General features: G+C 39.1%; 1 protein-coding gene across 1 annotated transcript in view; it reads left to right on the plus strand.

Annotated features, from left to right (window-relative positions):
* TGFBR1 (transforming growth factor beta receptor 1) overlaps positions 1-13,511 on the plus strand; it is a 36,497-nt gene extending 22,986 nt beyond the window's left edge. The window contains exons 7-9 of the mRNA XM_014275849.3: positions 5,129-5,253; positions 5,890-6,020; positions 7,363-13,511. Coding sequence (XP_014131324.1) covers positions 5,129-5,253; positions 5,890-6,020; positions 7,363-7,488 — 382 coding nt within the window. The 3' untranslated portion in view covers positions 7,489-13,511. The remainder of the gene's footprint in view (positions 1-5,128; positions 5,254-5,889; positions 6,021-7,362) is intronic.
* Positions 13,512-14,161: the final 650 nt, after the last annotated feature.

The following is a 14,161-nucleotide window of genomic DNA, read 5'->3' on the forward strand; positions in this document are numbered from 1 at the left end:
TGTGACAGCTAAGCAAGCCCATATGGCTTAGCAGTGTTTGAAAAAATTGTGTTGATGTTGTCCAATCTCCAGTTTATATATCACAGCCACTTTTTTTTCTATATCCCTTTAGTAAGCGATACTGCGAGGTGGGGGGTTGATTGAGGTTTTTACAGTGAACTGGGATGCCCCTTGAGCTATGTCTTTGTGGAAGGGAAAAAACCCTTAAACATTATTTTAAGGCTCAGTTAACTAAAGCTTTTAGAATATGTACTGAAAATTTATTTTACTGATGTGTACACTGTGAAGTTACTTTGTTCTAAAGCTCTGCTATACTAGTCCTTTGCCAGTTTTAAAAATACCACACGAATGGTCAGGCAAGATTTATTTTCTGAACTACTTCTAAATTATAAGGAACTGAGTATTATTCCTTCTCAAAGTGTCCGGTAGCAAGCTTTTTTCAGAATTCATCATTACAAATTTAGCTGCATGCAGGGCACATGCCACGTGCGATTTTTGAATTTTCTACTACACCTACATGCAAAGGAAAATGATGTACAAATCAGTTACTTTCTTTAGTCTTGGCACTGGAGAAAGCATCTTTTCAGCTGTGTTTGCAGTTCCCACTTACCGGATCTTTTCTTGCATAGGCATTATTAAATTGCTTGTTCATCTGTCTTATGCTTCTTCACGAGGGAAAGCTGTAGGAACTCTTGCTTGCTGCAGTGGGCAGCAGGAGGACTAAATCTGTTTCCCCTTTTAAAGGCATTAGTAATTTCTACCTCTCTGAAAATTACTCATTCTTGTAAAAGACTTAGACCCTTCTTCTTCCTCTTGTGTGTTCTTAGGTAAGTAACTGCACCTCTGATTAATTTTTCATAATACAGTTCAAGTCTTACCTGTTCAGTGACAGTTGTAACTCCTACTGATTGCTGCTGCTGGTACCTCTTCTGCACATGGAAGCTTTGTGTATAAGTTCAGGGAGATTTGGTGAAGTCTCTTTTTCTAATGATTGTTGTAAAAATGTATGTCTAGGGAGCAAGCAAACTTACTCTTGTGTGAGTGATCAGGGTGTTGAGTCAAACTGATGATCCCACTTTCTGACTGAATTCTCTGACTTTATTTCTTTTCTGTTCAGAGGCTTAGCTTTACCAGAGGGGTGAACTGTGTGCTTTCACAGCTCAGCCTGCAACATAAAGCAGGGAATGTGAGCTTTAAACTGAGAAGGAAATAGAATCTCTCTCTCACTCCCTGAGGCAAGTAAAAAACCCTTATTCTCCTCCTATTTTTTTAGAAGTGTGGCCCAGCTGTTACTTTTGATAGTTCAGATACGTTGTGTTTTAAAAGAAGTTTAGCAGCAAATTCTTACCATGTGGGCTTCTTAGAAGTTTACCTAAACAAAATATGGGCAGAATTCTACCTTGTAGAGTATAGGCTTGATGAAAGGAGATGCCACACGACATTTTGTGTATGGGTATGGTTGATGACACAAAGCTCCCTATATGTTGTACAAGAAATTCAGACAACTAGTACTGGGCTTTTGGACTAAAAGAGATGGGAGAGCAGGCACCCTAAGTTTGTCAAGACCATGCTCAACACACTTCATACCCTTCTTTGTAGACTTATCCTTTTGTTCTTGGATGATATTGAGCTGCAGACCTTGCTCAGAAGGTCAGAATTAGTCGATGAAACAGAGTTGCTCTCTCCAGAACCTGAAATACCACTTCTGCCAGGCAATGCATTTCCAACACATAATCTGACAAGGAAATGCCTACTTCTCTCCCTTTTGTGTAACAGCCATGAAATGGCTGAGCTGCTGACCTCACTACACAACCTCCTTGCCTTTCGCGTCTCTTGTTCCAGCAGTAATCTCCCAGCAGTCATTCTCCATTCTGTGTCATGGAAGCCAAAGCCAATCTAAATGCATTGATGGAGGACCACAGTAAGAGGTCAATTTGTCAATGGAACTTACGTAGAGGGGGGATTTTTTGCCACATTCAGGCCTCTTGTGGTCTTTCCTGTTAAAAACCTTGTTCTTTGGATGGTTCATGGAAGTCAAGAGAATCTCCTTTACTGCTTGTTTAGTGTTTCTGGCTGATATCTTGCACCATGGTTGGGGTTTCTAGTTACTGTTTTTTCAGGTCCATCACTCTTTTCATCCTCATGGCATCTTAAGATAGATCAAATATTCTTTCTGCTAGGCTCCAAGATAATCACTTAGTGTCAAGCACATGAAGTACCATAAGAGTATCCCGTAATGCAGAATCCTTGGAGAGCATTAAGGTCTTTACCACAATCTTCCATTCTTGATTAAAACATCTTTGATAGGGGTGGACCAGAACAATTTGAACCTCACCCATATCAAAGATTGCAACAATACTTAATACTCCACTTCCATTCAATAAATACTGTCAAAGTAAACCTTACACTCAACTCAGACAGTTGTCCTCTGCTTGTGCTGTGTTTATTACTTCTGAGGAATTTGTATGCCTTAGGAGAACTCTCAGCAAACTTTGTTGAAGTTCTGGGTAATTCAGAACAAATGCAACTATTTGTTGCAATTTTTTACATATCTTGATAGTCCTTGCTTCCTTATATCTATGTAATTTCTGTAAGAATATCTGTAGTACTGAGGGAGTTCTGAAATTTCTTTTAAGCAGTGTGTCTTGCATTCTGCCTACCATCCCTGATACTGGAAAAGAAAATCCTACAATGCTGTTGATTAAATGAAACCATGTCTAGGCTTCTGTGGCTGTTCCAGAGGTAGAGCTATTGCCTGGCACTGTATTCCACTCCAGTATTCTGCACTTGTTGATTTTTTACCTCTCAACACTGCTCTTCAAAGCCCAGGTGCGACTGTTGGCCTGCTTCATTGGTGTGTCAGCCTGAGACTGCTGGGGCAGTGATGTGGAGAAACACACTGAGCTCAGCTAAACATCACATAGTGGATTTAGCTGCCAGAACCCAATCAGAATGAGAGAGCAGTGCTACCACTGATGTTGACTTAATGCAGCAAATAACATTCACTCTTTCCAGCAGCCAGCAGGGATGCTGCTGTCAGTAGCTCTTGCAGTAAGGTCTGCACTGGTGTTTTGCTTGGTGTTCCCATGTCAGACTTACTCACCAACCAAGGTAACAATCGCTTGGATGCCATGATGGGTTTTCAGGCCTTGTTTCTTAAGAGAAACTTGGTTACAAGGAGCTGTTTCTCCTTGCAGGAAATGTGGGTAAACCAAATTAAAGTGCACAGTTGTTGATTTGTAACCCACATAATTTACTAATTTTTTTTAAAAAGCATGGTTTAGGGTGGGATTTGCAAACTGTATAATGAAAAATTGGGTACTGCAATGATAGTGGGCTTTTGTCAAAAAAATTTTAACAGTGCTGATTTCTTAACCAGCACTTCCTGTCTACTCCTGCTTTAGGCTTGTTAGGAGATATTTTAAGTGGCTGCTATAGTTTTTCAGATTACAGGAAGTGGGGCTTCCTCTAGCCTGACCCTTGGAGCCCAGCTGGTGTGTTCCAAAGGGCCAGGGCTCTGTTCATCTGAGGCCCATGGATATGGCTGCTGCTTTCTTCCTTGGGATCCAACCAGTCATACACTGACACATATTGTACTGATAGGGCTGATTATACAGATTGCTGTGCACCATGTGCTGTCTTCAACACCCACATGAAACACTGTCAGAGCTTGTATAAAACATAAATATAGACAGCCAAGTCTCCTGCCTTCTCTTCAGCTGATCAGAATTGAACTTCATTAGTGAAAGTACATACTCCCTTCTGCAGCCTCACAACTCCATGTATGTTTGAGCTGCTCAACCATCTATCCAAGGCTTGCTGTGTCTAATGCTCTGAACTCCATGGATCTCATACTCACCAGCTGGGTTAATGCACAGCAGCAAACAGCTGAAGTATTTGTATGCATGCCTACCTGTATGGATTCCCTCAAATATCCGCATGGACTCTTATCCTGGCAAATATCCCTGCCTAGGTTGCCTGGATGCTGGCTAGACCAGCTTGAAGGTTGCTAGTTAATTACAGTCCTGCACACCAGCTGTGCAGGGTTGGAGAAATCCGAATCTTCTTGCTCAGCCCAGCAGCTGGTGCCCAGGCATGCAGACCTTGCAGCCTGTGACTCCCACTCCAGTTGCTGGTGCTGAGAGATCCCTACTCTGTTTTTCTTATTCCCTTTCTCTGCTCTAGCTAGTGCCTGTAAGCTGTGACCATGAAGCCTATGATTCACGGTTTTATTTCAGTAGCTGAAGCAGACCCACTTATTTGTTCCAGTTGCTGGTACCAGGGTTTCTTTCACCTTCTATCAGACTACAGTTGCTGGCCCAGAATTCATTCACAGAATGACCACTAGCTCCACATAGGTGCTCTTACCACCTGCAGACATGGTCCTAGGACCTGTAGTTCCCCTTCCAGCTACTGATGTTGGACCCTTCCTTCTCTGTAGTTTCAGCTTCATCCCTTGTGCTGCTGCAGTTGCTAGACCTGAACAGACAGACCCATGCCTGCCTCCAGCTGCTGACCGTTCTTAGAGAGCATGTGCACATGGACTTGAGAGTGAGATTGCACAGAATAGTTAGGATTTAATTAAGTAGGATATACTGATGAGCATGTGCGGACTGGCAACCTTTTATGCCACAGGCCCTTTTGCTACCCTTTCCTATCTGTTGCCACATTTCTGTTCCCTGTGTCCTGAACATTCCTTGATAAGCATAGTGTAGTTGCACAGGCCTTCCTTCAATATCCTCAATCCTTGTGGTGTTCTTCTTTCCCATGTATTAGCAGTCCAGACTGCACCTCTATAAAGTTAGGCCTGGAGTTTCTTAATAGCCTGTCAATGAAGAACTGGAGACTTCTGGTCTTTGTCACTGTCTCAGTTGTGCCTTCTCTGTCAGGTTTATAGCTCTAGTTTATTGTTTCACATTTTACTTATTCCCCCTATTTATCTGCTTGTTTCTCTTAGTTTACTTATCCCTTTACATTGAATTGTCTCTGATTGGATAATCTTAATGAAGCAGAATTTTCTTTTATCTCCTTTTCCACAAAAATACATTATTTTGTATTTGAGCTGATCAGTAGTGCTGAATTTTTTATATTCTTAAGTGTTTATGAAATAATTTCTTTTTCCACACAGGTACATGGCTCCTGAAGTCCTAGATGATTCCATAAATATGAAACATTTTGAGTCATTCAAACGAGCCGACATCTATGCAATGGGATTAGTGTTTTGGGAAATAGCTCGGCGGTGTTCAATTGGTGGTATGTGGCAATCTTTACAAAATGGGACTTATTAGGGAATTATGAGGAACTTGAACTTATTCAGGTTCTGAAAACAGTTTGCTCAAAAAACAGTGCAAAGTAATAGCCAGTTGATCTCAGACTTTCTAGTTGTTAATCCTGTAAATGATAACTGGTCTATTCAACCTCTTTCTAAATGGACAGACCATACTTGTTGAAGAAAATAGGAAATATTATTCTTTTTTTCCAAATATTTACATAGAGGAGAGAAAAGGGTAAAATTTAATACTCTTGTGAGCAAGAGGCAAACACCACAAGATCTAGCTATGTGTTCAGATAAATCTATATCTTATTTAAAATGAAGCATGCTGTTATCCATCATGTGCTCTGAAGAAGCATGTTTTTAGTATAGCATGTGAAAGATTTGATGTAGCTTCTATCTCTTCCAATTTTATAAATTTTAGATCCTTTAAGGGTAATGTAAACACTTCTAAGGTGTGGTTAAATATTTGTGTTTATTTATTTGTCAGTTGTTGTGATGTAACTTTTAAAAATGAAAGCCAAGAACTGGTAGGGTACTGATAAGGAACACAGTAAAAAGTGAAGAATACATAATCCAGTGTTAGCTAAAATAAAGCTATTTTCAACCTGTTACAGGAATCCACGAAGATTACCAGTTGCCATACTATGACCTCGTTCCTTCAGATCCTTCTGTTGAAGAAATGAGGAAAGTTGTGTGTGAACAGAAGTTAAGGCCCAATATTCCAAACAGATGGCAGAGCTGTGAGGTATTAACTAACCTTGCTAAAGCTGCTTTAATGGATACTAGAGCTTTTAGTGATTTCAGTGGCTTAAAAATCATGCTTATTGTTGAAGGGAGAAGAGCTGCTTTTAGGAGAACTTAATTAATTTCATTCTAATCATTATGGTTTTATTAAAAGCATTGTTCCTTGGTTATACATAAGTATTTAAATGTAATTTCATAAAAATTAATAGCTAACTCTGCATGGAGGATTCTAGGATCCCTTCCTGTGAAGCATAGACGATGCTAATATAAATTACAGCTAGTCTGAATTCCATTATGCAGGAAGCATCATTGTAAATAAATTGTACTGTGTCTGGCTGGGATTGAGTCAGTGTCCTTCATAGCAGGCTGCATAATGCTGTGTTTTGGATTTGTGGCCAAAAGAGTCTGATAGCACACTGATGGTTTAGCTGTTGCTGAGCAGTGCTTACACAGCTTAAAGGCATTTTCCATTTCTCAGGTAAGTTGGGGGTGGACAAGAGCATGAGAGGGACCAGAGCCAGGACAGCTGACCCAAACTGCTCAGAGGGAATATTCCATAGCATTGCTCTGTCACAGCCAGTGACTCACAGATTGGGGCAACAGGGGCAATCTGCAGGAGCAGTGAGGTACTGATAAGGATGAGGTGCTTTGGATAGAGGAGGGAACCTGGGTTGTGGCATGTGTGGAATGAATGAATGGCTAAGAGTTGGGCAAGAGTGCACAGGAAGGAGAGAAAGGTGGTGAACGCACCAACAAACTGTGAGACAGGTAGTTATCAGGATTAAAATGACTAAGGTAATACAGCTTTCATGGTACTTTGGAGCTGTTACTTTATTTAATCTGCTGGTTTTGTTATTTTCCTTGTTACAAAGAACATGTAGAAGGACTCAGATTTCAAAGACTGGCTCTCTGAAGGATAAAAATACTTGAAAAATTTTTAGAATCCTTGCAGAGCTTCAATCTGAGGAAGACAGCTCATGAACTTAATTGCTATGCATTGAAGTAACTCCTTAACTGCAAGTACAATTTAAAAGGGTGTATTTTTGTCTGATGTGAAAATTCAGAAAACAGTTGCAGACAAGCTAATAATTTTTCATTAAAATATTATTTTCGTGGGCCAAAATCTACTGAAAAATATCAGGTTTGCTCTACAGTGTTTAAAGAGTTTTACTTATCTGTAAATAAAGTAAGTTTTTTGGGTTTTTTTTAACAGTACACTCTCCTATGCACCTGTAGTACTAGTAATAGATTTCAGAAATGCCTGAAGAGTCTACGACAGAGCAGCAGCTACATGGGCTACACTGGAACAGCAGTGCATCTAATGACTTGTGTTTCCTTTGCAGGCATTACGAGTGATGGCAAAAATTATGCGGGAATGCTGGTATGCCAACGGAGCTGCCCGGCTGACAGCTTTGCGCATTAAGAAAACATTATCACAACTTAGTCAACAGGAGGGGATCAAGATGTAATCCTGGATTTGCTACGAAGAACACTGTAAAAATCCCTATCTGCACCAGAGTGGCGTGCTAAGAAGGTTAATTGTTCTACCTCACTGGGGGAACAGAAGGATACTGCTGCCTTTTAGTACTTCATAGGAATGAACGTCACTTAGGATTTTTGTGGATGTGCTAAACAATTGTGTTGGGTCTTTCTGTGCACTATGAACCTCTTTCCCAGGTTATTGACAAAACATCATGTACTCTAGTTTCATTAATCTATAATTTTTTCATTTGGGAAATTGATAGCTGGTCTTGGCTAGTTAACTGTGCTAAAAGTAGGAGGTCACTTCTAAAATGAAACTGGTTCGCTATTTTGTTCTACAGTGCATTGATGGCTCTTAAAGCAACTTTATTCCTGCCTGGTACATTGACTACTCTGAACCACTGTCTCGATTCCTTGATTCAGATTGTGAATGTACTATTGGAGTAATATTGGAGTATATACTATTGGAGCTAGCTATTAAGGTGGTGCATCTTTTGGACTCTTACCTTGACTTACAAATTGACCTCATTCAGTTGTGGGAACATAACTTATGCAACTATACTTTATACCTGATTACTGGGGTTTTTCCACTTTTTCAGAACATTACATTGCCTTCAAAATAGATTGTATTACACCAGTAAGTGCCACTTTTGAGTCTTTTAATGCAAAATAGTAGGGATGTACAAAGCCTATGGTACTTTTGGTTTCAAAAATACAAGTTAAAAGTTGTTCCTTTGCTTAGCTAAGTGCTAAATCTCACTCATTGCAACAGTGAGTACATAATTGATAAAATATCTGCAATTTTACCAAAATCTGACTCTTGAAACCACTGTAGGAGTTTTAAATAGTGTAAGCTAGTAAATTCACTGTCATATTTTGTAATTGTCAAGTTATGAGTCATAATTATGTAGATTTTTTTTTTAATCAAGTGGTACTTCTAAAATGCTTGAAGTACCTATCTACTTCAGAAAAGTAGCAAGAAAAGTAAAATGTTAAGGGAGATTTTGCTTCATTAAATAAGTATGAAAAGCATATTTTCTGTGCAGTTCTGCTGAGTCTTAAGGCTCAAAGAACAATATTTGCAATTACACAATGATTAAGTGCACCTGTCATAAGAGAAGTTATTTGGGCTTTTGTACTAGACAGTTCAAAGCTGCTTATAAGTTTTATGTGCATGTATGTTGTGTGTGCCTCATACACAAAGTGGTGAGCTAGAGAAGGTGGTGAGCTGTAGGTCTTTGGATACAAATATCAGGGGATTCCAGCAATCCTCTTCATTGTTAGAAGAACAAAGCTTATTGTGACTTGTGTTGTCGTAAGAACACAGAAGAATATGCATGGCTTTCGTCAAGATTTCCCTGAGTTTTTTAAGAGTATCGTAGTATTTTCACAAACTTGTTTAGAAATTAAATTGCGTCCTGCCCCAACGTACAACAAAAACCTGCTGTTACCAGGATATTTTTTTAATTTCAATTTTAGCAAGAGTCTGGTTGGCCTTTGGTTTCATTCATGTCCAAAACAGTAGTATTTCAGTATGCAAATGTGCTTGGTAATTAATATGCTGCCTAAGCTGCCATTCTTCAGAACACATCAGTGCCCATCTCATTACACAGCACACGTGGCAACCTTTAACTCAGCTTCCCATTCATCTCTTGGATAGAGCCCACTGAGAGTTTGTTACCGAGAGGGTGGCAGTGGCAGGGTGGTTGCTGGCAGCAGCACAGTCGAGTTCTGTGCCCTGGTGATGTGTGGCAGCTCAAGCAGGAAGAGGAATGAGGACCAGGAAGAAGATGCTACATAGGTGACACGAGCCTTACCCAAGAAAAGCCTTAACCGTTAATTTCTGTTTATTTCTGTATTCTTACTGCTTGCTTGGAGATGAGTTTAAACTATGTCAGAATTACAGACCTTCAGAGATCAAACTGCAAATAATGAAATGCTTTTGTCAACAACAAAATGGATGAGTTTATTCTTACTGGAAGACAGTATCCAGTAGAAAAGGGAAAAATAAGAGACGTTCTTAGAAACCAATTAGGCTTAAACATACATGCAGCTGTCACACTTATGTTTGGCATTATCTGACAAGTGAGGCTTATGTGCTTCAGGCCTCTGTCAATCAAAGCCGGATTAAAAATTACTTCATGTAGGTATTTTAAATAAAATATGCCTTTGTGTGCATGGACAGTTGAGCACCACAGAGTTTTTCAGTTAAATGTTAAAAAATGAATATAACATAACTCCCAAGCCTCTCTTCTTGGCAGCCTCTCTAGCAAGTTCTATGTATCTGTACAGATACTTTAAAAAAACAGGTCATCAGGAAAATAGATCAGGGTCTCCATCTAATTTCAAAGGCTTCCTAGTTAGCAATTCAACTTTTTTTGTTTTGTAACTTTGTTACATTTCAAGTTTTCTTAGGTGTCCTGGGGTCCTTACCACAGATACGAAGGGTACAGGTCCTACTTCAGAAATATCAGGCTCCTGGTGTGCCTCAGATCTCTGTAGTAATTTTGGTAGTAACAGAAGTGTTCACAGTATCATTAATCAAATAATTTTCATGGCTCTTTTTAGGACCCACAAAACCTTATCAGCGAAACATTTAATTTCCTAAAATATACAGAACAGTTCTGTTGCGTTTTAAAGAGGATATACAGCAACTGGACAGCTTCATGGCATGCAGATGATTCTGTCAACAATATAACTGTGTGTTATATTGTATCAACCACCTGCAAATCTTTGCTCTCCTGAATTGCTCTTAGTTTGTTCAAGATTTAGCTTTCTAATAGAAGCTTGCAAAAACAAAGCACAGAAGGATGCTTGACACTGTGTTATGACCTAAGGAACTGTTTTAGAGCAACCTTATAATTCCTGTTAGGCTGCAGAACAAGAAAATTGTGAATAGAGCTATATGTATCCTCAGTTCTGACACCACAACTTCAAGCTTTGTTCTTCTTTTCCATTATATGAACTGAACACCTTTTACAAAGGCTGTGTCTGTATATATTATGTAACTTTAAATGTTACCTGTGTAAGATCATATCTTATATATATGGACACAGGTACACATAAGTATTTTTTAAACTAAGATTGTAATATCACCAGATCTGCTCTTGGAAATCCAGGGGGACCAAAATATTTTAGCATTCAAAATATTAATTTTGTATCATTTCAAGTATATACCAAAACAGTTTCTGATTAATATTGATGCAAATGTTTATTGTAAATATTACATGCATTACACATTCACTTAAGTTTTGTGGATTTAATCAACTTTACATTTTAGTAGCATTGAAGCCTCAGTATGGTTTACAGACTTGTGACCAGATGGATATGGACATGGAGAACAAGGAGCATTGGAAATAGTCTGATGCTGAAAAGCCTGAAATGTCATTTTTGAAATGCTGGAATTCTTCAGGGACCCTCCAACCTTAAAAGCTGGAATTCTGGGATGTTTCTCAAGCAGACTCCAAGTATGACACACTGTCACCCTCCTATGGTTCTGCTTGTAATCCTAAGAAAGACTTTGTATATAAGTAAAGACATTGGTATCGACTGTATGGGGACATGAAGGTGTCAAATGAAGTAAGAGGCTATTTTATTTTTTCAGTAATGGCTCTGAGTGTGATTGCCATGAAATTCACCTTTTAGTTAGTTCCTTGTTTATATTGTGCCATTGAAATGATTGCAAGATGTTAATCATTTTGTGTTTAAAAAAACAAGCAAACAAAAAAAAATCCCTTCACTATATCTGTTGCTTTAAACTCAAATTACCTCTTAAAAGACCAAGGTACATTTACCTCATGTGTATATAATGTTTAATATTTTTCAGAATGTTCTCCAGGTTTGCAGTTACATGTTTCTAGAAATATGGATATTGCTAAATTTACAACTTCAGTGGTACTAAGTGTATTATCTGGTGCCCCAAAACACTTTATTTTCTGTATTTTATTGTATTAGCAAGTTTGCTGCTTTGTCACTGTAGCACCTGCCCTTACATAGCTGTGTGGATACTGCCTTGTAAATTTTACTTTTTGGATGATTTGAGGATCCTGTACAGATGAGTGTCACTTTTTTAAACCTTACCAAATTGTGCATTTCCCTGACATTTCTGAAAATATGTATTGTATTTGTAGAGTATACATTTCAATGGATTGTAAATAGGACAGTAGAAGAGTGGATGCTTATGTTAAGTGCTAACACTACAGTAGAGAGATTAAAGCAGTGAAAATAAATAATTTTTTTCAAAATGCATGAATTGTCTTTCAGAACAAGAAGTTGCAGGTAGATACAGGTTTGTGTGTGATGTTCTTACCTGCTAATATGTGTGTTTATTGTGAGTTCCTTTCCTCAGAAGGAATTTCTTCTAGTACAAAAATGCTAAAAGGATTTGCTACTGCTGAGGCAATCCACCTCATGTGTGTGCAGTATGTACATAGTGCTAAAGTGCCTGTTCTTCCTTGCCTCCTGCAGTAATGTTGGTGCAGGAGCATTGCTTGTGTCTCTCATTTCCTGGACAAAATTAGTAATGACAAATTGTTCTCTCTCGATATTTGCATAAAAATAACATTTAGTCTATTTTAGTCTGTTTAGGCAGCTCAGCACCTCAGTGCATCCCATAACTGAAAGTAAAATCTGCTTGTGTTGGTGTGGAGTGTTTCTGTGCAAAACTCAGTTTCAGGCTGGTGTTACATTTCTGAAGGAAAGTGGCTATTTAGACACAACAAAAATAGAACATCTTGTCCTCATCTGAGTTTGGGTTCATCCTTCAGTTTTGGCTCAGACAGAATTACCAAAAATTGTTACTTTCAGCAAACTTTCTCCACAATGGGAAGCTATAAGGTGTCCAGATAAAGCCTATAGCTACACCAAAATACTGTGTTCCTTTCAAATGCTTTTACATGAGCAATGATTATTTTGGTGAGAACACATCCCTCTCCCATGAGTGGGTAAAGGAAGGCCTTTGCTACCCCTGCAAGCAACCAAAACTCAGTAAAATCCTGAATCCCTCTACTGCATTTGGTAGTAGAGGAAATGGGTGGCCTGGAACTAACATAACAATGTTGCTGTCTACCAAACTTAGTTTTCATGACGTAGTTTTCTCTATTTCAAGCTTTGAGGGCCTGAGTCTAACAACTGAAAATTCATAAACCACAAACAATTACCACAAGTAACTTAAATGTGAGGATGTTTTAGGATCATTTTAGAGGAGACACTGAATTCAGGAGATCTGCGTGCTGGTTTGGATTGCAAGTCAGCATAGGGAGTGGCAGACTTTCAGCTGGCTGTTTTGCACAGTATAATTAATTTTTAATTTTTAAAGTGTGGGACTTTTGAAAGAAATTGTTTTTAATACCCACTGCATCCAAAACCTACTTTCTATAGGTGCAGCATAACTAAGAGTATATAAACAAACCACTTCTCTGCAGTACCAAGTACGTTCTAGAAATTTCCTTCTGTCAATTTTTGTGACATTGGTAACTGATGCACAGTCATGTACCCAGTAATTGTAGAATAACATAAGGGTGGTCCTGGCAGAAAATATATTCCTTTTAAATAGGAAATCAGAAATTCCAAATCTCTCGCTCGGTGCTCTTACTAGCTTTTTTTATCTATGCAGCTAAGCCCTAATGTTTTTACTTGAACAAACAGTGTTTATTTTTTTGCTGAAGAAGGGCAACTGAAATCTCACACTGCAAAGCCCCTTACCAACATGATGGGCTGCTGGGGTTTTGAGTCTTGTAGTTCTGTCTTGGAATGACTGGAGTTGTTCCATGTCTTCTGGGTTTGAAAAAAAAAGAAACATTGGCATAGCATTTCCTTTGTCAACTTGCCTGGACTGTAAATAAAATCCAGTAGTGCTCAAGAAACCTACCCCCTTAAGTCTTTCTCAGAGTTTCTTGAAAATAAGATTTAAATCCCCAGTCTCTGAGCTGAATTGGTACCTGAAATCTTTACCTCTCTTGAGAGGAAGAAAAAAAAAAAGCCAGAGCAAACCATACTGATATGTTCCTATGCATGATTGCAGTGTTTTATTGGTATTAAAAGATTTCTCAGTAGAGATGAAGAGTCGGCATCCTCACAATGTGTTTCTAATTGGCTCAATTAGGAAAATGAGAAGAGCTCTCCCACCTGCCAGTAGCAGAAAATCTGTGTAAACAGTTGAAGAATCAGGCACATGATACTCAATTTTATAGAATATCAGATATATTTGTGTAGATTTTTAAATGAGGAGTGAAGAAGATAGGAATATGCCTTTAAATCCAAGCAAGATGCAGAACTTGTGGGATGCACAGTGAAGGAAAAAAGGACAGGGAAAAAGGGAGAGGTTTAGGTGACCTGGAGAGGAGTGAGCATGGGAAAATAGAGGAATAAAGAGATAAAAAGAGTGGGTCATATATAAATAGCAGACCAATCAGTGTGCCAGTCTGTCTGTGCCCAGCACAGCCTCTTCCTTTATTTTTAAATCCCTTCCTGCCTAAGGAACTCAGTTCTGGGGCTGCAGGGCTGTCTGAGCACAGCAGCTGGAGCCAGAGCACAGCAGGGAGGTCCTGTGGGTCTGTGGAGAAGCCAGGGGAAAGAGCAGAGTGAGCAAACTCGAGTGTCAGCAGCAGGAGTGTGACCACAGGTCACGGATGCCCGCGTGTCCGCAGTGCCAGCAGTGTG

Source organism: Zonotrichia albicollis, chromosome 1 (assembly GCF_047830755.1).
Source record: "Zonotrichia albicollis isolate bZonAlb1 chromosome 1, bZonAlb1.hap1, whole genome shotgun sequence".
Taxonomy (NCBI): domain Eukaryota; kingdom Metazoa; phylum Chordata; class Aves; order Passeriformes; family Passerellidae; genus Zonotrichia; species Zonotrichia albicollis.